Source organism: Dipodomys ordii, unplaced genomic scaffold, assembly GCF_000151885.1.
Source record: "Dipodomys ordii isolate 6190 unplaced genomic scaffold, Dord_2.0 Scaffold65, whole genome shotgun sequence".
Taxonomy (NCBI): Eukaryota; Metazoa; Chordata; class Mammalia; order Rodentia; family Heteromyidae; genus Dipodomys; species Dipodomys ordii.
The window spans coordinates 1,116,960-1,143,987 of record NW_012267281.1 but is presented as its reverse complement, the minus strand read 5'-3'; the positions used below and the strand labels follow the sequence as shown (position 1 = coordinate 1,143,987).

The following is a 27,028-nucleotide window of genomic DNA, read 5'->3' as shown; positions in this document are numbered from 1 at the left end:
AGAGGCAGGAAATGTTCTTTGCCATCATAGTACTGAACACCTACCTTGAAGTCTACAGTGCAAATATCACAAACACAAGTTCACGTTCACTTAACCCAAGTGAAAAACACACACTTATCTGTTTGGGTGTCCTTAACATTGCATTGGAGATGGTGTGTCCTTTGAACCCACCAGAAAACCTATTTAGTACCCAGCCCAAGAGCTTCACACCTACTCTCTGCCCATCCGTTAAAAAGTGACTTTTTACTCTCCTAGGTTTTATTTTTTTCAATTGCTGATTGCTCTCTGGGCTGACGTCAGCGGCTGCCAGCGACGTTCATTTGCCAAAATAGGAGTCAACCATGGTAAGAGCCGAGCTGAACTCTGAAAAGCTTATCATCTTGGGCTCTGGCCGTGGGGACAGGTGGATGAATGAGGCAGCAGACCTGCCTTCCACACAGGGGAGATTATCCGGGCAGCGCATGCTCCCTAGGAGACACTCCACTAGCTATGATTTCTTCTCCCCAGCAGGCCAGAATAACACTGGACCTATCATATTTCTCTTTCACAGACCTTGCCCAACCCAATGCGGAGAATATGGTCTCAAGAGCAAGGTAGAAGCAATGATGTTGTGTGCTGCAGGCCACAATGTAAAAGCTTAGGAAGACAATACTTGGGTGTTGTTTTTTTCTCCTGCCCAAATGTGATATTCGTACATAGGGTCCAACGTCCAGCTGTCAGTTGTATATTTGAACTTGGATATGCAACCCAGTGGCAGTGATATACAGCAGAATAAAATGCTGGAGATAAAACCACTATTCTAGCAACAACTCAAATCGTGCCTCTGGGAGGGTCTTTTGTTATTTAACAGAGTATTCACTCAACAAACCCTGATCAGTGGGCTCTAAACTGGCCTTTCATGGCTCTCCTCTGCGGGTGTGACTGCCAACAGTGGCTGCTTGCACTCTCTGGGGCTGTGAGCTTGGTCAAGTCCGCTAGGCCTAGAGCACTCTCCAGTGTGTTCCGACATCAGGGGCCGTGCTAATCCTGTCTATGTATAAGATGTCAGGCCTTGCGAGGCAGTGTGGGCAGTGATGGGAGCGCATGAGCAGGTGGGGTCTCCTCCCGAGGTGGAGCTTGCTGACGATGATGTCAGACCTCCAGAGAGAGACCTGGAAGATCCAAACCTCCCCAGCGGTCCCTGCACCCAGAAGGACAGCGATGGACATGTCAACACCCGACCTGGCTTCAGGTTGGCCTCAATCCATGTAGTCTTACAAAATGTGTTTTCATGATTGGCAGATCTTTTTTTTTTTTTTTACAACAAATATTTCATTTTTTCCCCTTCCTTTAGGAGTAACTTTTGGGGCAAAATGAAGAGATTTATAGCAAACTGCTGTGCTTAAATGGAAATAAAATCAATCGGCCATTCAGTGTACAAGGCAAGTCTATTTTCCTCATCCTCTCATGGATACCTTCATTCTTATTGTACAGTGTGGGTGCCAGTGGAGAGGTTTCCTGCTCAGGATGACCAGAGTGTAATAAAACTTGATTCACATTTTGTGTGTGTCTAGATTCTGAGGAGCAGATAGAGTACCCATTTATCCATGGACACGTTTCTGGGTTTGGGGAAAATAAAGTAAAAGGAGGCAAATGAAAAGAAGGAAAAAAGAAAAAGAAAAAGAAAAGAAAGCAAGCAAAAGAAAAAAGAAAACAGAAGAAAAGGAAAATACTTTAAGGCACTTTTTCCATAGGAAAAAAATATTTTATTTTTTTAAGAACAAATTCAGTTTGAAACAGACGTGGAATGAGGGTGACTGCACAGGTCTCAATTGCTGGGGCTAACTGCAATGTGGAACGAAAGCAGAGTTAAAAACCTATGACAGGCTATTGAAATAAAACAAAGAAAGAAAAAAAATATTTATAACTCAAGCATAATACTGTGTTACTTACAAATTGGACAACAAAATTTTAAATAAATATTCATGGTACATAATTACGGCACAAATATGCAGCAATTTGGCAACCTTTTATACCATCTTTTTTTTCCTCATTACAGTGCAAAGGGGAATGACACTGCCGTTAAACAAGCTGTAGCTAAATACATTGCAAAATTCAGATTTTATACAAAACATCTTGCTTAGACTTTATAAAAAACCAACATTGCTCTATGTACACAATCTGGGTAAGAAAAGCCATTTCTGTCTTGTTTTCATGTGTATTTTTTTTATTAAAAAGGTGAGTAAGGCTACTGTAACACCCCGAATCCATAGACAGTAAAATCTGAACCTATTTACAGTATCTTTCACTTCAACATGATGGTAAAGTTCCAAAGTCGGGTGACTAAGGACAAGATACAAGCAAGGCATTTACAGTAACTTCCCAAAGCTGAACCAACTCCAAAGAAGGGGACAGTTGGTAGATTGTCATTTTCTGCACCAGACACCAAACAGACGCACAGAACACTTTCCAATTGGTTGCAGGTAACTCTTTTATCATTTCATCTGATTTCTTTTTTCAGTTGAGCATACAGCCAAAATGTAGCCCACTGATGACACATATATTTGATTTCATTAAAATCAGACTGGTTCCCATTTTTCCCCTCCTCGCCTCTCTCCCCCATCCTACAAGTAACTTCCGATGGCTTACAAGAGGACCTTGTACGAATGCACAGAAAGGAGAGGTGGGGGCGATGGAAAGAATGACATATGTACTGTGGCCGGTCACCATGGCAACACCCACAGAACAATGATATAGATATATATAATATATATTGGAGATATATATTATACATATATGTACACACATAGACCACACACACACACACACACACACACACACACACACACACTCACACACACTTTGGACCAACATCATTTTCAGGATCAGGAACTAGGGAATAATAATAATTTCGGTGACAACTCACTTTTGCAGGTACTCAGTAGAGGGCTGAGAACCTTCAAATGCTGTCGCTACATCTTTTTTTTCCATTTTTTCCCTCCCAATTCAGAAAGCAAAGCGTTACCATAGTAACAGGAGTCTGTTGAAGATGTCTATTTTGCATAGCACATAAAAAGTAGGTTTCCTGTTTACTCTTTTTTTGTTTGTTTCTGGTAGGGCGGGGGGCGGGGGAGTAGGAGAAGAGGAAGGAGCCACAGTTAAACTTTCCAGTGAAACCCCCTCAGTGTGACGTGCCAATGCTACAGGACACCTCAGCCTGGGTGAGGGTAAACCCGACACAGAAAACAATGCCGGAAGCATCTAAGCGCAGGATGCAGTCACACGGAGTTCCTGGGATTGGGGGCTTGTATTTTTTCCTAGTCTACAGTTCTGCGAGATGTCTTCGGAGGACTTGGTTATGTGGAGATTCACTCTCATTAGTGTTATTTTTTGCAAGTGATGTTGTATTTCCCAGAAGTACCTGTCCAATTCTTTTTTTTTTTTTCTTCTTCTTCCTAAAGCACTGAGCCACAGTGATTGCTTTAATTGCCATAAATGAATTTCACATCTTCTGGTGTGTTCTGTGTGCAATCTTAAAATATATATTAGTAAAAAAAAATCTTTCATTTTATATCCCTTGTGTTCTATACACCTATTATAAATATGCCTATCTTCCTTCTCCCCCTCGACATCATAATTTACTTCCGTCTTAAGGACTCTAAGAGGTTTGCCATGTGTGTGCTTTTCCTTGATTTCCAGCCGCGGGCTGAGGTCCCCAGTACCTCCCTGCAGCCCGGCCAGCACCGCCATAAACCAAAGTGTCATAAGGCTCGATTGGGGAAGGGGTGGGGACAGGGGGGCTGGGGAAATCTGACCTACCTTATTTTTTTTTAAACCTATGAGAATTCTTTCATAACGGTCAGTGGTGATGGAATTACAGCCTGCATGACCTTTGGCTTCTCAACTTCTAGGTCAAGCTTTGGCTCTCTGCTCTTCTAAATGCTTTATTCCCTGTGTTTCATAAAATGTGATCAGTATAGCAGCTGAGTCTGCTTAAAACATCACCCGAAGCAGACCAACTCTCCTACAGCTCCAGAGCTGTGTCTTATTGCCAGTACCACCACGACAGTCCTGCAGGACTCCGTCCTGGGCGCCCGGGGCCGCTCCCCTCCTTACAAGGTGGGCGCAGAGGCCCCGTTCCCTGCACGGTGCTGTCTGCTAAGTCTATCTAAGCGACGTCCTCACCTGCCAGACTGCGTGTGTTGTCTCCTAGATTTCTGCCTCTTCAGTCTCAGAAAAAAAATAAAATAAAATAAAAAAAAAATAAAAACCAAACCAAAGCGCTGTGCTTGCTGCCCGTCTGTCCGTCCTCCCTGCGCTCTGGAGAGGCAGCAGCTTGGGCATGCCAGGATGGGCGGCCTGCCCTGCCCCTGCCGCTCTCTGCCGCTCCTGCCCTCGCCTGGGCGGCCGTGGCTGCCAGCGGGGCCCGGCCTGGCTCTGGGCGGGGTGCCCCAGTGGCTCGAGCCCGCGCACGCACGCTCTGGAGGCGGACAGTTGGCGCCTCCATCCCCGAGCGTCCCGGGGACGCAGGGGTGAAGTGAGTTGACAGGGGTGGGGGGTCTCAGGTGAAGGGAGGCGGCGGGAGCCCCCGAATGAGGGACGAGAGTGAGACAAGTGAGGACGACACGCTAGAGATCTCTGAAACCTTACTGAGCCCTCGAGGTCCGGGTGACAAGTCCAGGACGTGCCCTCGGGAGGCTGGGAGGCACCGGAGGCCAGAGGGCTGGAGGGTGCCTGGGCGCCCAGGGGTGCGGGCTGTGCGCACCGCACCGGGTCCTGCACCACCCCACCCTCCCGGGGTTCCCAGAGAAGAGGCCTGAGCCACAGGTGGGGGGCAGCACATGGCTGGCAGGAGGGGGCCCGTTCCCCAGGCCCAGGGCGCGCACCCTGTCCCAGTGGGGGTCTCCTAGCAGTCTAGAAAGCTGTCCAGCTCCAGGAACCTTCCAGGCGGGCACCGTCCACGCTCCCTCCTGGGCTGTGGTGGAGTGGAGGGGTGGGGGGGACCCCCTGTGCCAAGTCCAGTCCCCCTCCCAGGTCTCCGAGGTGGGGTGCGCCACGAGGCGACCTGGCCACGTGGGTCAGCAGAGTTCCCAGTGGGAGGCGAAGGCCGGCGTCGGGGTGGGGAGAGGCCTCAGACCTTGTAGTAAATGTTGGCGGGGCTCTGCGGGGGCATCTCCTGCACGATGTACACCGGGTGCCCGTAGTCACCGCTCACCTTCTCGTAGTGTGGGCAGAACACGCTGTCGGCCGTCCTCAGCGGGATGATAATGTCACTGGGCTCCGAGCCACCGGTGTGGCCGCCGGCGCCGCCGCGCTTCGGGGTGGCCAGCGTGCTGAGCGACAGCGTGGCTGTGTGCTGCGGCGAGTGCTTGCGGTGCCGCCCGCGGTACTTGAGCAGCAGCACCACCAGCGTGATGATGATGACGATGAAGATGATGCACCCTGACGCAATCCCTGCGAATAAGGCCACTTCGGAACCGAGGAGGTTGCTCCCCGAATGCCCGGCGCTACTGCCGTCGGTGCTGGAACCTGGGCACAAGAGAGATACCGTTAATGTGGCCCGCACCTGACCTCCTAGCTGCTTAATAATAATAATAATAATAATATATATATACATATATATATATACATAGATATTAAAAGTTATGCTGGGTACCTGGGCTCACGCCTGTAATCCTGGTTAGCTACCTATACAACCAGACGTGGAGAATCTGGGGGGTTGCAGTTGCAGTCTGAGCAGGAAAAGTGGGTGAGACTCTTTCTTACCGGCTTGGGAGTGGAGCTGTGGCTCCGTTGATAAAGCCCTTGCTAACAGGCGGGGTTGACTTAACTAGCGCAGGCCCAGCACCTGCTCCTCTATCCAGAGGCCAGCAGGGCAGGAATGGACTCCCAGGGTTGGAGCTGAGAGCCACCCACCCGCGCCTGCACAGCTTCCTCTTCCAATTCTCCAGCAGCAGGGCTGGTGTGATAGCCAGCCACTGATGTCCCGCAGGCTGTGGCCCATGTGGGCCGGCCTCTGGCTAGGAGGAGGAACAAAGAGAGCGTTTGGCTCTCTGCTTTGGGGCAAGGTTCCGCCTTCCAGTGCTCCCACTCTTCTCTTCCCTTCCCTTCCTAATCCTGTGTTTCCTGTGGTTCTCCGCAGGCCTGCCTTGCACACAGGAGCCCTGCCTAGCGGCAGCCCCAGCGCCAAAACTGGAGGAGGGGCGCCGTGGAGCCTGGGAAAACGTTCAACTCGTTTGTATTATTTGATTTACACTTAAAATATATTTGGAAGGCAGCAGACACTCGCGCACAGAACAGACTGCCAACCCAAATGTTAAGCGCTGAAAAATTGCCTGGCATCATTACATGATCCATTTATCAGTTTGTCACAAGAATTTGACACATCTTGTCACTGGAAGTTAGAAATAACAACTTCTCTCCTTGACTCTTGGAGACAGAGTATGACTGCAGTGGCCGAGTTCTCTCAGCCACGGACACAAACACACACACAGAGCCCTTGTGCAAACAGGCTGTCTCAAACCAAGATGGACACTCAGCCATTAATCTCCAGTCAGCTAAAAACAAAAACCACAAAAAAAACATGTTCAAGAAAAAAAAGCTTTATCTAGGATTCAACAATTGGGCTAGAGATCCCTTTAATATTTTATTTGACACAGAAAACGTCCACCTGAAAAGCATACCCTATTACACTTGTTGGAAATGTTGCCATCTGAAATTCAGAAGAGGATCTGCAAGGCTCGTTGTGGATTAGACATAATTAGATGAGGGATTACAACATTAATTATATATACATTAACATCAGCTTAAAGCTGGTGTTGACAGTGAGCTTGGTACAGTGTCAGCCAATGGGAACAGGGCTGACTGTGCCACACTAATGACTGGCACGGTCTTCTGATACGCAGTTTCGCTTTGGAGTGCTGGACCATCATGGGAATGAACTCTTTTGTCTTACTGAGTGTAATTAATAATGACTCACTGAGAGCAGAGACCGCTGGCGTCTGTAACTGCCAGTTCACCCCACAGGGGTAGAAGTTCTTTGATTCCATACTGCTGTTTCCAGGGGTACTTGGAATAGTGGTCCACCCAGACCCCCACATACACACAGAGACGACACTGCTGTACCTGGATTTGGTTTTACAAAGGGACTTGTTGTCGAACTTCTTCCATTCGTACCAGCTTCTAATTCTGGACGTCTAGTTGGATCATTATTCCTGCTCGATCCAGCAGAACTGGCATCTATATGAAGAACAAATGATGAATTACAGCACAGACATCCGATGATAGCTAGCTTTAAGAGCTGCACATATATCTCAAGAGGCACGAATAGCAAGGAACATAAGATTCTTTATGCAAAGCACTGTGAAATACAAGAATATAATTTCCCTTTTAAAAGAAAAACGGTTATTCTAGTTATTTCGGAGGTTTAGATTAAGAAGGCCATCTGTGGCAACTATAGGGATTCTTGCATTTGGCCGGCAAAGCATTGCAGATGACATTTCAATTTAACTGAGCGAGCTGATTGACTACTATACCAATTTCTAATTTAGAAGAATAATTCTCTCTTTCTGCACGGCAGGTTATCTCTACATGAAAAGGCACGGTGAACGCAACTCTTCAGTAGTCAAGATTTGAAAACGAGCAAAACTGAAGGAACATAGTTTACATTCTGGCTATTCTGATTTTGGAACAGAGAAGTATCTGGCTTCTTAAAAGAGAAATCTAGGCATATGTGGCCATAGATAGTCTGCCTGGCTGCGCCTAACTTTTAGAGAGAGATCTCAGGAAGAGAAGTTTATAGTATTGGCTCAAGGAGCTCTACCAGGGGTTCAAGGTACAGAGAAGGGCTGGCTTGCAGAACAAACGCAGGACGAGTGTCAGCGCACTGGTGCCCCGCTAGCTGAGGGATAACTGGGTCACAGTGGCATCACAAAGTGGTAGGCGGTCTTTACCTTGTCCAACTTTCATGAGGATCTTCATGGCTCTTGTCTGGCACACCCCTCCCTCCTGGTTATCCAGGCCCTCCAAAGACCCATTTGATGTAGCTGATTAAAAATAAAATGGACAAAACAAAAAATAAAGAAAAAATCAGGAAATCAATAAAGCCAAGTTTACATGAACATGAAATGTCTGAAAACAATTTGAAAAACAAGAATTCACTCTTAAGTCACACGTTTTCTAAAAGTATGAGATGCTGAAAGCCAAAAAAAAATAAGAAAAAGAAATAAAGAAAAATGGATATTGGGGACATTGCTGTATGTATGTTATCAAGTTCCAGATGAATGTGTTCCAGACACTTTCCCTTTCCTTAGTACCTAGCTGCTTCGGTATTAAGCCTACAGATAACACGGTAAGGCATCTTCCAAAACCTCAGCTGATTCTTTAGGTGCAACCTCAAAAAGCAAAGCAGTTGATAAGATAATCTCAAAATGCAGCAATCACCTCACAACACCTGCTTCCTCTACTACAGATTTCCTGCCTCAAGAACAATTAACCCGATGCTCCACCTGTCAGGCATCCAAGCTCTATGAACACTACTAGGAGAGCCTGCCCACACCCCTCTTCTTCTTTCTCCAGACCTAAATGTACTTAAGAAGTATACCAAAATCCTAACTGGGTGATGGTGGCTCAAGTCTGTAATCCTAGCTACTCAGGAGGCTGAGATCTGAGGATCATACAATTCAAAGCCAGCCCACACAGAAACTCTGTGAGCTTCTTTGCCTTTAATTTGCTAGCAAAAAGCTGGAAGTGGAGATGTGGGTCAAGTGGTAGAGCACCAGCCTTGAGCAAAAAAAGTCAAGCAAGAGGGTGAAGTCCTGAGTTCATGCCCCAGTATAAAAAAATAATAATAATACTAAATTCAAGTCTTGAAAGTCCTCCTGTGTAAAACCAGAATGAACTTAAATGTGGTAATTACCAGTATCAACCTGGTGAACCTCTTTAGCCAAGATGCTTGCTGTAGGAAAACCTGGCTGGTTAGAGGGTTCACATATATGTACATGCATGTGCACGTGAGCGCATGCATGGGAGGACACGCACACACATGGGGCGGGCACGCGTACACATGCACGCACACACGCACACACACACACACACACACACACACACACACACACAGACTCCCTGTCTGAAAACTCTCAGCATGCCCACTCTCTCCCTCATGCATATTCTGGGCTCCTCATCCACTCAGGAAAGAGAAGGAGGGGATAAAGACAGAGTCCTTCTATCACTGCATTATTATTATTTTTAAAAGCAGACTACATTCTACTTAAACACATTATTGTATTCCTTTAGGTCAGTAAGTCCTCTGCATAGCTTTGTAACTAAAGCTGCAAAGAGATGACTGCCAGGCCCTGTAATGAAGACCAGGCCTGCAGTCACAGTTCAAGTTCAGGAGGGAAGAGAAGGTGGAGCATGCTGGACACACAAGTTCAAGGGGCAAGAAACAGAAGTGTTTCATATACACGGCTGCAACTTCAATCATCTGCTTTGATTACCAAAGTGCTGTCTATTCTCACTATACTCGGGAGGGTTGCAACAGGGGACAGATGTTCCGGTAAAAACCGATCTCAGAGGCATTCTTTCATTCTGCTTGTTTTGCTTTCCAGGTAGCTGGCCAGCACACAAGTTTGCTTCACAGCAGAAATACACATTCCATGGATAATTTTTCTACTCTGGTGATTTTCCTTAAACACAAAGGCCGAGCCTTCTGCTACGTGAGAGTTGGCTTCCATTTCAGTCTCCCAACCACCTCTCTCCTGCTAAGGCTGACTATAAGAATGGTCTGGGAAACCCCGCCACTGGTGTCTGACTAATGTTGTTTTGAATGGATTGGCTGTGAGAAGTAGAGAGAGAAAATGTTTGAGCACCAACACTTAAGATAGAGTGTGTGTTTGTGTGTGTGTGAATCTAGAAAGGACTCTATTTTCTTGTATTTATCTCCTTCTCCAAATAAGTTGCTATGTATCTTCCATGTACAGAAAAGTAGGGAACTGATGTAAGACTGATAGCAATTTTACACTGTAAACAAAATAACTGAAATTATAATTGAAAGCTGATGTACCTTGTAATTTGTGGAAGTTACTGGAAGATAATGGGAAAAAAAATCATTACCAACGCTAAAACAGCGTTTCCTCTCCCCTCTAAAAAAAGGCAAAGGCAAAGTTAAGAGTATAAATTAATCAATTTTCCTGCTTTCTCTTCATCCCTTCTTATTTATGATATTTAGATGGGTGCTAGTGCTGGCTGGGGCTTGAACTCAGAGTCTCACATTCTTGCTTAACCTTTTTTCGCTCTACCTCTTGAACCACACCTCCATTTCCTCCATTTTTCTCTTCAGTTATATATCTTCACCTCCCCTGGAGTCTAATGGCCCAGAGTTCAGGGAGAGAGAAAACAAAAACTTTTTAGTTTATTATATGTATGATTAAAGAGCTCTTCTGAAATACTAACAACAAAACAAAGAGTTGTATCCCCAAGGCCTAAAATAACAACCTAAATCATCACAGAAAACCAACTTTCAGCAGTCAGCATTGAGATTTCTGAAGGTAATCTTTGCAAGTATAGCAAACCTCACAATGATTCCCATTTTGCATTTGCTACAAATACAACTTCCTGTAGTGAAAACTAACTTCCTTCTCTGCTTCCTTGTCCTCATGGGGAGTGTATTCTCATGCTGTGATCTGGACCTGCCTGAGCTACGGCCCAAATGTCCTACTCTGATGGTCCCTCCTTTCCTGGAAATGAGCTCTGAAATAGAACCACAAGACACCGATTCCACCCCCAGCAACCACACACCTACAGCTTTAAAACACTTAACAGCCAATTTTGAAGAATAATAAGAAAATTGCTAATGCTTGGGAATAAAATCTATTTCCATTTCAGGAGACAATTTTGCAATTACTTTTTATTGTTCATTTGAATGTCTTGGGAATTTTTAACCTACAGAAAGAGTAAAAATAAATAGTTACCTCATTATACTTAAGTTTTTTTTCTTTGTATCTCCCTATCAATATTATCTAATGTAGCCACAATCATTGTCTTACTAAGTGGATAAGCTTGTATTTAATCATCCAGAGACAGGAAAAATAGCATTGTTATACTTAAGCTCTTAGTGCCCAGACATTACCCCCTCCTTCCCTACCACTTGGCCCAGGGGGAAAAATAGACTGTATAAAATTAAAAATCACTAGTAAAGTTTCTCCATCTGGTAGGAAGATAGGCTTAATAAAGAGGCACGGGTATTTTACAGCCTGTTCTTAAAACCTTTTTGCTTCAAGGGTCTAATTGCATGGAGTGAGGATACAGAAATCTGATACTGTCCCCTGCCTCCACCCCCAGGGCCTGGCTTCCAGTGGTCAGGGATCACAGATCAGCCTGCTATGGCACACCTGTGACCCCAGGACCCAGGAAGCAGAGGCAGGAATCAGCTACACAGAGATTGTGTTTTCAAAACAAAAACAGGAATATAAATAAAACAAAAGATAAAACCAAACCAAAACAAAAAGCACCCTAAGTTTGCATGGCCCCAGCACCTTTTACTCCCTGGATATAGTATCAAGAGTTACCTGAGAAACAACAAAGGAAAAGAAGAGAAGAGAGGAGGGGAGAGGAGAGCAAGGAGAGGAGAGGAGAAAGAAGGAAGAGGAGGGGAAATTAGTTAAGTAGTGACACAGACTGTAAAAATAGGGACATTCCTGTTTTTACCAACATCCCCCTATAGAGAAAACGACAGTTGCATGCTAACACTTGGTCAAGGCTGCTCTGACTCAGGAGGCCACCCAAGCCACAGCTCTGGGTGCTGTCTGTGTGGTGTTAATCAAGACAGCAAGAATGCCTATCCTAAGGAGAATCCAGCTTCTGACTTGAACCCTGAGCTGATCTTATTCACAAGGAGAATAGGACTGAAGGTAGCAAAAAGAAAAAAAGAAAGTATCCCATACCATAGAGGTGCCTCTATAAGGAAGACTTTCTAAAGCTTCTTGTGTGATGAAAGGCATATCAAAGTACCACAGGCTGAAAAGGCCATGTCAGGCCATCTTTGTAGTTTACTGGTTGGGCCATAGCAGGGATGTTGGTTAGATAGGCAACTTTATGGAATAAATGTTTCTATCAACCTATCCAAGAAGCCCACCAAAGAGAGCAAGGTGATAGACAAACAAGGTCAGAAAGCTGGAGAATATTAAGAATACAATCTTTCTTTTTCTCTAAAACTGCACATGGCCGAGTACATTCGTCTTATCCTCAAACTGCCGTTTTTGAGAATGTTCCATCAATTAAGTCCACACACTATCTTCATCTCATGTTGGCCAGAATTCCTCTGCACCATTTCCCCATGCTCAGCACAGACTTCTGAAGAACCAGCAAGAACTCTGTTGGCCAGCGACCACAAAGCTAACCAAAAGCACAATCCGGTGAGAATCACAGAAAGTAAAGCTGATCATTTAAATATGCAAAAAGTATGGAGGCTGGCAAAAACAGTTCATTATTAAATGTCAGTAGACAGCCCAGGAGGCTGAGACCTACCTACTTATTCTGGCATCGATTCTAACTTGGAATAGTCGATGCCAATTCAGATTGTATATGATAGAATCAGGGATTCTGTCTGTGGAACGCAAATTAACGTGCATGGAGTTCTTTAAGCATACAAACTCAGAAGGAGAAAATCCTTAACTTGGAAAGATATACCAAAACCAAACCAAATGCCTGTTGTAAAAAGTTTTAGTAGAAAGGAGGATATTTAGGAGAGGACTACAAAGGCACAATGCCTATGTGCATCTGGTCATATAAAATAATATTGACCAAAATGAACTCCAGGAGATGGAAAAAAGAGTTTTTCCTTTGTTAAAAAACAAATTGTTTAAATAGGGATACAGGTGGACCCATTGCAACAATGAGATGTACAAGTCATTATGTCAAAAAATGAACTTTACAACTTTGGGGGGGTGATGGGAAGGGATAGGAAGGGATGGGAAGGGGAAACAAAGGAGGAGGCTACAATGCTTGATAAGAAATGTACTCAATATGTTGCCCATGTAATTGTAACCCCTCTATATGGTATTTTCACAATAAAAAAAAATTAAATGGCACGATGTTTACACCAGACATCTGTACAGTGTGCTCAAATGAAAAAGGAAGAAAAATCACTCTTCCTTTTTCTGTGTTTGGCACTGTGGCTCTGCAATGGGTGTGTGTGTTTGTGTGTGTGCATCACAACACCTACTGTCAAATTAGCCTGATCTTAGAGCAAAAAAATGTAACAGCATACTTTTTTATTTTTTGGTCATGAGGCTTGAAGTCTGGGCCTGGGTGCTGTCCCTCAGCTCTTCAGCTCAAGGCTAGAGCTCTACCACTTGAGCCACAGTGCCACTTCCGGTTTTCTAGTGGTTTATTGGAGGTAAGAGTCTCACAGACTTTCCTGTGTGGGCTGGCTTTGAACCATGATCCTCAGATCTCAGCCTCCTGAGTAGCTAGGATTACAGGCGTGAGCCACTGGCGCCCAGCTGTGCATTCTTCTTAATACGATTTTATTTGAAGAAAGAACAATACAAAGAAAAATAATCACCAACATTTAAACAAACAAAAAGGCCTCTCTGCTCCTTGGTAGCATCACTTTCACTATGTGATGCTTCCTTTATAAGTAAGTAGGAAACTGTTTACAGCTAAGCACTATACAAACCATCAATGGACACCATGTGGGCATTTCTCACCAAATAAACACTGCTGCGGTCTGACAGGAAGAGCCACCTGAATTAACACCACATTACTACAGATGCACTTTTTTTGCCAGGGCTGTCCGAAAATCACCGTCCTCCTGATCTCTGCCTCCCAAATAGCTAGGCCTCCAGGTGTACATCACTAGGTCTGGTTGCAGTTTTGAAATGTCTTGAGCAGAGTACATCAGGAATAAAGAGGTAGCAGCTGGCATAGCTTCAGTGATTTCTACACAACCCAATGAGTTGTTTTTTCCATTAGGCATTAACAACTGATGGAAGAGGCCATGTATCAAGTACAACAACAATTCTTGGAGAAATGGTTTACTTGCTCAGTTTTTGAATGCTCTTTGTGAACAATGACAGCACATTCCATGGACAGTGGAGAAACAGTTTTAAAACATGTAACGAGGCCAGGCCCCAGCAGCCCCTACCTACAATCCCAGCTACTCAGGAGGCTGAGAACTGATTGTGGTTTAAAGGCAGCCCAGACAGGGAAATATGTGAGATTTTTATCTCCGATTAAGCACCAAAAAGGAAAAAAAAAAAAAAAAACAGATGTAGAGCTTTGACTTAAGTTGTAGAGCACTAGCCTTGAGCAAAAGAGTCTAGGAACAGTGATTAGGTCCTGAGTTTTAAGCCTCAGGACTCGCACACACATACAAAACAACTTGTTTATACACTGACAGATTTTAATGACATTGGTTACTTGTCCACTGCTACCTGGGAAGAGACAGGACCTGAGGAAAGGACACGGGCAGGGAGCAGGAGGTGAGGGGGGTGGGGGCGCATTGAGTAGAAGAGGCCCGGGCCTGGGCAACGGTACGATCACCATCATAAATTCCATGTATGCAGCCTAAACTCTATTATTGCTCACCCAGAAACCACTGAAAACTGTACAAAGACTACACCAATGGCAAATCCATAAGGATAGTAAGAGCATGGCTCGCTTTGACAATACAGCCCTGAAAAGTTACTGCACATCTACTGGGAGTAAGGCAGGCAGTGCGGTTCTCTCTCTCTCCTCTCCCTCTCCCTCCCCCTCCCTATTATCTCCCCCCCTCCTTCTCCTCTCTCTCTCCTTCTCCCTTTTTCTCTCCCTCTCTCCCCCCCAACTCTCCCTCCCTTCTACCCCCCCCTTTCTGTTTGTGTGTCTCCTCAGGTGTGTTGAAGTACAAGGGCCTTCTGTGCATGTTGTCAAGTACATATTTAAGAGAACAAATCCAGGCTCAGCATCCCCTGCCTGAAATGCTTGGAACCAGAAGAGTTTCAGATTTTGCAGTTGTTCAAAACTCTGGAACAATCCTACAGAGTGGTCCTTGCCAACACGGATTTCAGCGCATTTTTTGGATCTCAAGTTTTCAGACCAGAGATTCTCAACCTGCACCCTCCAGCACCCTGATACATTGCTGAGACAAACAAACAGTGCTGGTGCAAAGCCTGTTTTTTGTTTGAGAAGGGTTTAAACATATGAAGTTATTTATGGAGTGGTTTACTTTCAAAATATTGCTTGCAACAACTTGGTGTCTTGGCTTTTAATGAATTCTGTGGAAGGGAAATGTATTGCTTTTTAGGTCTCAGAATTTTATTGCTAAAGTTAGGATGATTTATGTGGGTAGAATTTCTCATTAGTTAAAAAGAAAATCCAACATTGTTCCATTTTTAAAAAAAGCTTTTCTTCCCATACACACTGAGGCAGTTTTCTTATTGTCACTCTTACTTATTCAAAGTTCATATAAGGAGAACCTTTCCATCCACACTAAAACAATAATTAACTCTACATAGGACAGTCTACCTTAATATAGGCTAAAATCCACTAAAAGAGGAATTGTGTTTAAAAATAAGTGGTCAGATGACTATTTCAATAGTAATGACTAAACACATTTTTTAAAAAAAGAATGAAGTCATAGTTCTAAAGATAAAACAGAATTCCCTATTGTCTCCATTTGCTTAACTTCAGCATCCAGATTTTCCAAATTCAAACTTGCTGGATAAAACACAGTGATGACATCTCATGAAAATGCTCTGAGCAGCATGTGTTTGAGGAGATCCCCCTCCCTCTCCGGTTTTCCAAGTGGTGATGCCCAAAGTACCATTGCAGAGCTGCAGAACTGTCTAGCTAGGAAGGGGTGAGAGGATCCGCGTTCCTAGGCAGAGGTTAAGGGCTCCTTTGCCTGTCACTAATCACAGGTGATGGTATCAGTGACACTCAGGACCAGCAGCACTGCTATGGAAACCATCCACTGTAGGCAGTGGGGAGTTCAGGGACTAAGGTAACGTATGTTGACAGTTTGGAATACAACTGGAGATGAGGAAACGTGTCCCTCTTACACATGATAGTTTGGATGGATATGATGTCATTTGCTTTGATCATGTAGAGACCAGTAGCAACCTCAATAAAGCAGCCCTATCTATATTTGTCCTACATGTGAACCTCATTCCATTCAGGGGATATGTTCTGTACTCTTGGAATCCGGGGCAATTTTCCACACATTTGCTTTGTAAAAGAATACCTTCATCTCCTGGTTTAACAACGGGAACAACAAACCTGAGTTACTTCACTAATGTAAAAAGCCACCAGAGCTGTCTTTTAACAAAACACAGCCTGGATACCCCCCTAACAGGACTAATTACACCCCTATCTGATGTTGAACTGCTCCATCAATCCCTCCATTCAACCACCCAATGAAACAGTAGCAGTTGCACTTGACTAAGAAAACCTGGTCTCTTATTTTGTTACTTGTCTATATGACAGACTTTGAGTAACTTTAGCAAATTTCTATTACTTATGTTACAAAAACACGAATATAACATTTATTGAAAAATGGAATTAATAGGTCTATAAAGAACAAGGAAATTCAGAATATCTATCAAATTGCTACTGTAACTACCCATTTCTAATGCCTTCCTTTTTTCTAACTATGCTGCAGGCTTTGCTATGCTGTCCAGGCTAGCATTTACTTTGGGGACTCAAGCAATTCTCCTAGCTCTGTAGCTGGGGCTCGGAGTACAAGCTTCTGTGGCCAGTTTCCCCTCAGGGTTTTGTTAGGTTTTGCACTGTAATAAAACCAGCTCTATCATCAGTGCTTCTAGTCTTCAAAGTGAGAAAAAGTTTTTGCCAGCCACAATACTTCCCTAATGATCAAAACACCCAGACTGAGATTTTAGAATTTTAGGAACAAAGGTGTTACTCTTAAGAGCTATATAAAACAGTCTTCTCAAAATAATCTGATTTTTATGTCTGTCTAGGCTTCTTGGCTATTTTTTTTAATTTTTTATCTTAATGATGAATATTTAAAAATTGTTAAGAAAGAAAACTGTCCTCTTTTATGCTTGTACTAGGTCTCCAGAACAGTTCAATCATTTATAAATCGACATGAACCTCTGAGAAGCTGTAAATATAGGGGCAAGAGATATTAAGACGTGTTTTGTGAGTAAAGGCAGCTTTATTCTCAGCCACTCCTAAATAACTTTTTCCCCCTAGAGAAACGTCCTTCATGTCTCATCTGTTCTTCCATTTCTTTTGTACACGTGGCTCTTAGCCTTCCTCTCTTCCGCAACAATTCTAACCACGGTGGGAATCGCAGTCACCTTTTCATGATCTTCTGGACCTAAGGAAGGGCTCCTGGAGGACTGAGTCTGCCAGGTAAGCCATCATCACTGCCTAGGTGATGCCACCAAATGCAAATGAAGCCTCCATTTCCACAGCAGCCTCTCCCATCCACCCTGTGAGTGACTGAGACAGACACCCCTGTCTCCAGCAGATTCCAGTCTGATTCCATCAGACCCCAGGGTCACAGGTTTCTCTGTGAAACAGAAACTGCATTGGCATTCCTAAATTATAGAGAGTAAAGTTTTCTTCATAGGGATTTCAACACGACCCACACCCCACCACACATACTGTGGAAAAAGCTTCCACACAAGCCAGAGAATGGAGCTGACACTATGCTAGCAAACAATGCTTCTGGTGATCAGACCTACGATTGATGTACTTTCTCGACTCAGAGGTAAGGCAACCCTGACATATACTTGTTCTCTGGAAGAATATTTTATACCGCACTAGGATGCTGATGAAACTATCAATAAAAACGCAGCCCTGTTCCATGTGCTGGGGAAGGAATGGAGAAGAGCACTGAGAGGCAATGAAGGGAAGGTGTGAGCCCTGGTATGTTTCTTCTCTGTTTGACAGAGAACCAGCCAACAAAGCTTAGACAATTCCCTGAACAAGCCACACACAAAGGTGTGCTCCTTGGTAAAGAAAGCCAGGGACAAAACAACTTTAGGTGACCGGCAGGAAAGATTTTAGGATTATGTTCTGCAGTATCACTGAAATGTGCAAACGCTCTGCTGTTTCATTTTCTGGACAGACAGCATATTAAGGGTTCTCCAGACCCAGCAAAGCCCAGGCTGGCTTTCAGCCTTCAATTTCTGCCCTGCTCCCAAATAAACTTGTACTAAGTCGGTGTCAAACACAGAAACAAGCACGTAAAGTATTCACCCCAGGAAACGCATCCACCCTGTGCAAGGGCTATCATTAGCCCCATTTCTCAGAGGAAGAGACTGAGGCGTAATTACATGTTGAGTTTCGTGTGAATTGATACTCAAGAGAGAGCCCTGGGCCATAGACCTGAGAGTTATCCCACTGTATCTCTAAGCTGTGTGATTTCATCCTCTGAGCATCCTGTGTATACTATCCTATTAGTATACATCTGCATACTATTTGTCAAGATTCTGATGAAGATTCCAATCCAAAAATAGTGCAGAGAAGAAAAAGTGTGTCAAAACGCTGGAACTCAGGAATCACGTTCAAGGTGTCAGGCATAAATCCTTGCCCCAAGTCAGGAGACGTACAAGTATGATGCAGCTGTGTCACTGGAGTGAATATATTTATCTATGAATTGTGGCACTCACAGTTATCACACACAAATAATTCATCAATAAAGTACATAAAACTTTGTGGATGGCATACATTCTTAAAAACCACCTACAAAGCCAGGCAATGGTGGCTCATCTCTGTAATCCTAGCTACTCAGGAGGCTGAGATCTGAGGATTGCAGTTTGAAGACAGAGTGGGCAGGAAAGTCTGTGAAACTCTTACCTCTGAAAAACTACCCAAAGGCCAGAAGCTGAGATGTGGTCAAGAGGTAGAACACTAGCCTTGAGCAAAAAAAGCTGAAGGATAGCACACAGGTCCTGAGTTCAAGCTCTAGAACCAGAACACACACATAAGACAGACAAACAGATAGATGTGTGTGTGTGTGTGTGTGTGTGTGTGTGTGTGTGTGTAGATAATTTGAAAGCTCTCCTAAGGAAAGAAATTATAGTGTATGTTATTATAACTTGACACACCTACTCCACAGAAATAAGTATATTCAAAACAGAAAAGAAAATAAACAGACATACATATGCCAAACCAAAATAAGGAATAGCCTCAATGGTTCTATTTTGGCTCCTTAAGAAAATTGTTTCATTACATTAGTAAAAAGTATTTTTATTTTGTGATTTTCCTCAGAAAAGACTACATGCCTAAAGAAAACAGCAAAGCTATCAACAGAGCTTTCCAGTTTACGCGATGTTGTTAAAAATCATGATAATGCATGGGACAGCCACACCAATGAGGTGCCTGTGGTAAGCTGGCCCCTCTATACTCACTCAAGGTTCAACAAGGCCGACTGGACATGGTAATTGCACCTCCAGAAGGGACACTGTGAATACCTCAGGGTGGGGTGTGTGTGTGTGTGTGTGCGCGCGCGCGTGTGTGTGTGTGTGTCACAGAATTTTTAATCAAGCAGTCTTCAGAAATGGTGAGTCTCAGACTCACAATCCAACCAACCAACCCACAACCAACCAATCCTTGGTTATGGATTTAGAGTAAAGTAATACCAGATCTGTATAGAACTAAAGAGGAAGGTGCTCTAGGGAGATTTTTGCCTACAGCTCTGCTGTGGTCACTGGTTACCCAAAATGCATCGCCATGGTGACATTGATTTCTCACCCTACCAGGCTCACATATTTCCTCTCTGTGGGATGTGGGGAGGTTTCACGCTCAGGTTAGATAAGAGGCCGTAGCACATTTTCGAGCCACTGAAACCAAGGCAGTACACACGGAATGTGCTGACTCCTTCAGCTCCGATGTCACCTTTGAAGTCAGATTATAAACCAAGCACCTCAAAGAAAATGTCACACGCCAGAGGCCAGAGAGCCTCACAGGAGAAGCAGTGTCCCAATGCTAACGGGAAGAGTTACTGCGTCTAACACGCCGCTCCTTTCAAACACGTGACATCAAAACATAGGGCTGTTCTATAAACAGTTAAATAATTTTAAAGACATTAGATAAAAATAACGGCAGGTTAGATGAAATAAAGAGCAATTAAGGCTGTACATGTAATGAAGATCGGACCAAACAGTCATAACCTTCCCATCTTTGGATCATTTAATGATTAGGAGATTTTATTATGCAAATTAAGCCCAAGGCTAATTACTGAAATAGGTCACTGGAAAAAGTCAATTCCAAACACGAAGAAACCCCATATATATCATTGTGCCACATGTCACAGCAAATCATCATCCATGAGGAGAATTAATGAGGGTGTATATCATTTTGTCATGTCATTTCTTAAGGGGATTCACTAGGTATGCAGTCGGTTTAAGAAATACAGCTCCAATTAAATATTAATGCTTATATTAAGCCCCAAACTGTGATGAGTATATTTAAAAGGGGCAACTACAACTAAGGCAGAAGTAAGCACAGAATGCAGAGCAGATCTTGTCTGCACTAAGAAGCAGCACACCGGCAAAAGAGCCAAGCAGAAAATGGCTAGGACCCAGAGGAGAGCTCCATCATTAGTCTGAACAACATCAACGATGAAAAGTATTTTCTAGAGAAGGAAATTAAAGTGACTTTCTCATTAAGTTCAGGCAGCAGCCGCAGAACTGAGACAGAACACTCTGGGCTCCTGGCCTATTTCTCCACCACACTGATCATCTGGGGTACTGCCCAGCACCAGAGCCATGCACGAGGACCCTCCAAAGGCGGGAAGAAGGGGGGGATAAGGGCCCCCTACGGAAACTGTCCCCCTGCAGGTGGGAATCAAGCAATGATCTAAACAACACTGCTTTGCCTTCCTATAGAATGCAACCACCGGCACACAGGAAGAACCACATGTCTAACGCTGTCTGTGGTAAAAGTGTCAGTAAGCAGGCATGAAGACTTAAAAGGCTAAGCTAGATGCTGGTGGCTCACACCTGTAATCCTGGCTACTCAGAAGGCTGAGATCTGAGGATCACGGTTCAAAGCCAGCCAGGGAAGACAAAGTCCACAGACTCTTAACTCCAGTTAACCAAAAGCTGGAATTGGAGGTGTAGCTTGAGTGGTAGAGCACTAGCCTTAAAGTAGAAAAAGCCAAGTGAGAGTAGGAGTCCTGAGTTCAAACCCCAGCCCTGGAGAAAAAACAAAGACAAAAACAAAACCCCAAACAACACATGGCGGATACTTCCTGGAAACTCAGAAACCAGTGTTACTTACTGCCTCAACAAGCAATGCTTTGAACTGTTTAAACTTGTTGATCTGAGCACTTCCCATCATGCTACTTAACACTGTTACAAATGTTCTGATACAAAAATTACTGCCTTCAAGCCGAGCGCTGGTGGCTCACGCCTGTAATCCTAGCTACTCAGGGGGCTGAGATCTAAGGATCGTGGTTCAAAGCCAGCCTGGGCAGGAAAGACCGTGAGACTCCTATCTCCAATAAACCACCAGAAAACCAGAAGTGGCGCTGTAACTCAAGTGGTAGAGCCCTCGCCTTGAGCTGAAGAGCTGAGGGACAGCGCCCAGGCCCAGAGTTCAAGCCCAACAACCAACAACAACAACAACAAAATTACTGCCTTCAAATACTTGTCTATCTTTCTGAAATACCCAAAACAGAGTGTGACTCTGTGTGTGTGTGTGTGTGTGTGTGTGTGTCTGCACATTTGTTTAACAGGGAAGGAAATCAGTGGCTTTTAAAAATCCCTTGTAGCTGGGCACCACTGGTTCATACCTGTAATCCTAGCTAGTCAGGAGGCTGAGACTTTAGGATCATGGTTTGAAGGCAGTCCAGCCAGAAATAAAAAATCCCTGTGCAACTCTTATCTCCAATTAACCACTCAAAAGCCAGAGGGGCACTGTGGCTCAAGTGGTAGAGCACTAGCCTTGAGCACAAAGAGGCTCAGGGACAGCACCCAGACCCTGACTTCAAGCCCCACGACTGACAAAATAAATAAATAAAATAAAATAAAAATCCCTTGTTCAGGTCTTTGGGGATTCTTGGAGAAGCAATGTAAAGTCAACATTAATTTTTAAATGTCCTTTTCACTTCCCATTTCCTTTTAAGGGAATGGTGTATCTCGGTGAGCTTTGTTGTGGGGCAGGTAAGAAACTGGCTTCTACCTTTATCCAAGTTTCTTTAGTGTCCTCCTCTGTCCTAGCCTAGGGAAGCCTTTCAACTCCATTCAGTGGTCATTGGAAGTCAATAAAAATCCTAGGTCCTGGGCCATGATTAGCCCTGGGTAGACAGATGCTCAACAGGTACCACTGGAACAGTGTCTCACTGTGTCAAATCGGAAACCCTGAAGTCTGTATTTTAAGCCAATATACTATTGTTTTGAGATGGATCGTACTATGTAGTCCAAGCTAGTCCAGAATTTGTCATCCTCCTGCCTCCTCCTCTCAAGTGTGGGCATGTGTCAGCACACTCTGCTCTAATTAATATTCTTTTATCCCAGGTCACTCACACTTGTGCACTGTAAATCTGAACTCTAAGGAGAGTCTGGGAGGCCAGGGTAGCTTAACCAACAATAATGAACCTGATAATGCAGCATACTGCTTCCACAGGCGATACAGAATGTCATTCTTCTGCAGATTAGTAATAGAATTTTAAATCAAACTATGCTTGCAAGTACAGTTCTCTCATGAGTGATGGAAAGTAGTGATTAAATGCTCACTGCATTCAGCAAAGCATTGTCAGTAAATCGCTGATGTATTTATTTGCTTTTCCTGCATTTTATTTCAGACTAAAGATCTGATTTTCAGTGTTTACTGAAATACACTTAATGCTTAGTGGAGTTTTGGAAATTGCAGTTTTTCTTTTAGAATTTACGAAGCCATCTTTATGAAGTCAGCAACTAGAGTAAAAGGAAGACTGGTTGGGTGTGTTGGTTTCGTGGGCATCTCGATGAGATAGCCCGGTTTGCAGACATGGGTTCAGGGACAGGTGTGTGACTCTATGCAGGGGCAGTAGCCTTCTTAAAAAATCTGTCGTAAACATACTGGACTAGATATGAGCACCCACTGAAAAAGTCTTTAAGGAACAGTTAGGCTATCACAAGGTTAAAGTTTCCACTTATTTTACCTTGTAACTTCCTCAGAGTTTTGGAGCTTTCTGTATTGCTTTGTATGCTTTACCATACCATCTGTTTGTTTCATCTCAGGATGCTTGTTTCCATTTTATGATAATTATTCCATTAAATACATAATTTACCACTTTTTTCCTTTTCTTTGTTGTTCTTGGAAAGCTATGTTCTGTGTATCAAGTTAGCTTTAAAAATATGTTCTCCATCTCTGTGGCATTTCACAGCCTCAGACAAGATAATTACATGTCTATGACCTTTGTTTTAATTACTAACGTGGTAGAAATACGTATTATGGAGCACAAGGTAAGTATTCACTGAGTTACTGGTTCTGTAGACTAAAGAGAAGCAGTTTAGTGGCAGAGACGCCCAGCCAGGGGGAGGGCTGGTCCCTCAGAAGATAAATAAAATCTTATTTGGGAAGACTTGGGAAGAAGTGGAGAATTCAACCCTAGGAAAGAGTACATCTGTAAAACAAACAAAAAAAATGAACATAAAAGAGCTTATTACTTGAATCATGCCAACAGCTATCTGGGTTTCCAAGAATTTGTGGTAACAAAACCCAGTTGAGAACAGTTCTGGCTTGGTAATAACACGCGATGTGCACCTAGTAGGTAGGGTTAGGACATATACACAGCTGGACCTCCTCACATCATGGCTGCACTTTGGGTAAGACCCAAAGGACATATTCTGAAACAGAGCATCTAAATATCTATCTATCTATCTACCTATCTATCTATCTGGTGTAATTTTCCTATTCTAAATCTGGATTGAACACGACCATGGATAAGGTGTTGTCTATAGCCCTTATCCTTCCAATGATTAGCTCCCTCCCTTGGGATGCATAGCTTTACAAGGAAAGTATACTGTTGTGTCCTATGGCTCACTACTCAATTCCTAGCACTGATGCTCAATCCCTGGAAACAGAAAAAACTCTAAAATGACGGAGTGAATGGATGGACAGATGAAGAGAAATGGCATTGCACAGATTTACCTGTCAATGGTTTTGTTTGCAGAGCTGCTAAGCATAGGCACATAACCATTTATTTCAATACTGTAAGAATCCTAGGAGTTTTCCCCCTTTGTTTATATTCAATTAATTCCCAAATTCAATTAAGTTTCTTTGAAAAACAAAGATTCTCACCAAATAATTTATCATGATAATTTTAAGGAGACAAAAATTGATACAAACCTATTTAGCTTATTCTAATGACTACAAAACAAAGGACTATAATGATACTTACATATAATGTAGTAATCTCTGTTCTTCTGAAATTCTAAACCCCAGAGATTTGGGCTGAATTCTTGAAACTTGATGGTAAATTTCACATCCTGGTCTGGTCTGGCACAGTTGAGCAGAGGGGTGTTTTCCTTCTTAATAGTGCATCTGTCTGCTTGGTCTTTATCAACCATATAAACTTTATAATATTCATACTGGCCAACAGTTTTAGAGTCCACTTTGGGGCAAATAATATCCAATTTGTCTCCTATCTGTGGGTATAGTACCAGTCCTTGTCCAGGTAGAAATCTAGAAGCATAAAAGAAAATCCAGTGAGTTGATAAAACTTTATATCCTTAATGAGTTATCAAAAAGCCAATAATCTCAAACCACAATTTCTTTTTGATCTGCACTTTTTTTTTAACCAAAACCTCTTTGCGGAGATGATCATGGGACAAATGAATTTAGGAGTTAGACTTAACAAGCAACAAAAACCAAACCAGCCCAAGCAGTAGTCTCCCTTCTCTGAGCCTCCTGACACAGCTCTCCTCTCTTTCCAGGTAAGATCCCAGCACTCTTTGGATAACTTTACAATCCTCTCTCCTCCACCTTGACAGGTGAGTCAGATCTTCCCACCTGTTTACTTCTCAACCATTGGCAGCCCTATTTTATGGAGCCAGCCATAAAGAGGATTTCATCAATTCCAGGGAACATTACAGGCACTAAGACTATTGCTCTGTTACTTTCCTTTTGCTGTTGATGTTAATTAACAGACAAGTTTCATCAGGACTGTTTCAAATTACTTATCATAATTAGCCAGTCACTGATCAAACAATGGGTTTTTTTATTACACTGAACAAAAGAAATGTCTTACAAACCCATAAAAGATAACTAGAAATAATTAGTCCACAGTATTGATTCAGCTGCAGACCAAAGAGTCCTTCCTTGCAAGGACAACAGCTTCCATCTCTGCTCTACAAATCTCACCACCACGACCACCCCCCACCCCACCCTGCAAACCCTTGAGATGTATTTGCTCCAATTAATTTGTAGCAGCAAGTCTTCAGAACTAAGACGGCTGATACAATATCCCCTGAATGCTTATAGCTCAAAGCTTCCCTCCCTCCTTTTCTTTCTTGCTAGCCATGCTTGCCGAAAGATTTTTTTCCCTAATGGGGAGTTTCTCTCTGAAACTGAAAACAAGAGCTTCCTAATGAACATCCTTCTCCCGGTGCAAATGCTAACAACACACTCTAAAACCCCAGGTCTAGAAAGCAGCCAAGTCTGTGGGCTCATTAAAATATTAAAGCCCAAGAAGGGACAAAGCCTTGTCTCTGAATCCTTCCAATCCAAGCTATAGTTAGCCACAGAAGCCACCAGCCAGGAGGATCAGTGGCCAGAGTGCAGTTATGGAGTTCAAGCAAGCATGTAGGAGGGCACCTCACATTTCAAATCTGCATGGAGATAACATAATAAATGCTAATCAAAGGCATTTAACTTACAAAAATTTCCTGAAAGATTGTTACCCAGATGAAGATGTACAAAACCTAATTTAGTTGTAGATTTGTCATTAAAAAAAAAACACCCATACATTCTATGGCAGGAAAAAAAGGAGTGCTGTAAATGTTTGTTTTCATCAAGTCAGGTTCTTCTGAATGTGTTACTAGACAACCCCAAAGACAGGACTGGTCTCCATGCCTTAAAAAAAATGGCTACTATAGTAGGATGATAAGGCATTTATTCCACAAAAAAGTGGTAAACAGGAGTCACCTAAAAATCTTACTAGAAATCAGAACTCAAAATGAGTTATTTTTCTAACAATGCCAAATTTCAAACATCTATGTGTGTACTGAAGAAAAGAGATCTGACAAAAAGAGATCAAGAGTGAGAGAGCGCCTCTCTGTGATCTTCCTGGCCATTTCCATAGATCTGTGAAAAGCTTCTAAAATCCAACCCCAGGGCTGAAAGACTCTCTCGGGGTGGTCCTGGGACCCCTGAACATGAATGGCTTCTCTCTAGGTTTCTCCTCTTGGTGGATAAAACTCTACAGTTTCTCCTGAAGGACTGAACAAGATCAATAGTGGATAAGGCATTTCAATGTTAGCCCCTACCCCTTCCCAGGATTCGGATGTGTTCCGTGGATTAAAAACCAGAGGTAGCCTGGCTGGGAGTGGGTACAAATGAAATTCCATGAGCACTTAAAATGTCACCTTCTTGCCACTTTGTGTTTCCCGTGACCATCTTTGACCTTCTTCCGAAATGTCCGAATGCTCACAAAATCCAGGGCCATTTCCTATCTAGGATGTCCCACTCTGCTCCAAACACTTTCTATCCAAAGTCACCCATTTTCATAACTAGCACAAAGGGCCACCACAAAAGAAAAAACAAGCGTTGCTATAAGTTTTCCTGAATCACGACTCCAGTGTCAGGTCAATCAACTTCCTTTGCCAGCCTCCCTGAGGAGTGTGCAGGCCTCGGAGATAAGGATCTTTCTAAAGCCAGATGCAACATCTATCTTCTTGTCCATCCATCCAGGGAACCATATCCTGCCCACACTGGAGCACCTGCACAGGTTTCAGGACTCCTCCAATCTGACTCCTTAAGCTCTTTCTTCATTCCAAATGTTCCCAGGATCAGAACACTCAGAACTCTCTGCAGGTCACTTCCAACCCAGGCAAGTCATTCTACAGGACTCTGCTCACTCACCAAGGTGTGCACAATGTCACAGCAC

At 43.5% G+C, this 27,028-nt stretch overlaps 1 protein-coding gene across 1 annotated transcript; it reads right to left on the bottom strand.

Annotated features, from left to right (window-relative positions):
* Positions 1-1,722: 1,722 nt before the first annotated feature.
* On the bottom strand, positions 1,723-26,587 carry Efnb2 (ephrin-B2). Its single transcript, XM_013022952.1, has 5 exons — positions 26,508-26,587; positions 24,323-24,606; positions 7,932-8,024; positions 7,105-7,218; positions 1,723-5,508 (listed from the first exon to the last, which is right to left on the bottom strand). The coding sequence occupies exons 1-5, from the start codon at positions 26,585-26,587 to the stop codon at positions 5,111-5,113; spliced, it is 969 nt and encodes a 322-aa protein (XP_012878406.1). The 3' UTR covers positions 1,723-5,110.
* Between the last annotated feature and the right edge of the window lie 441 nt (positions 26,588-27,028).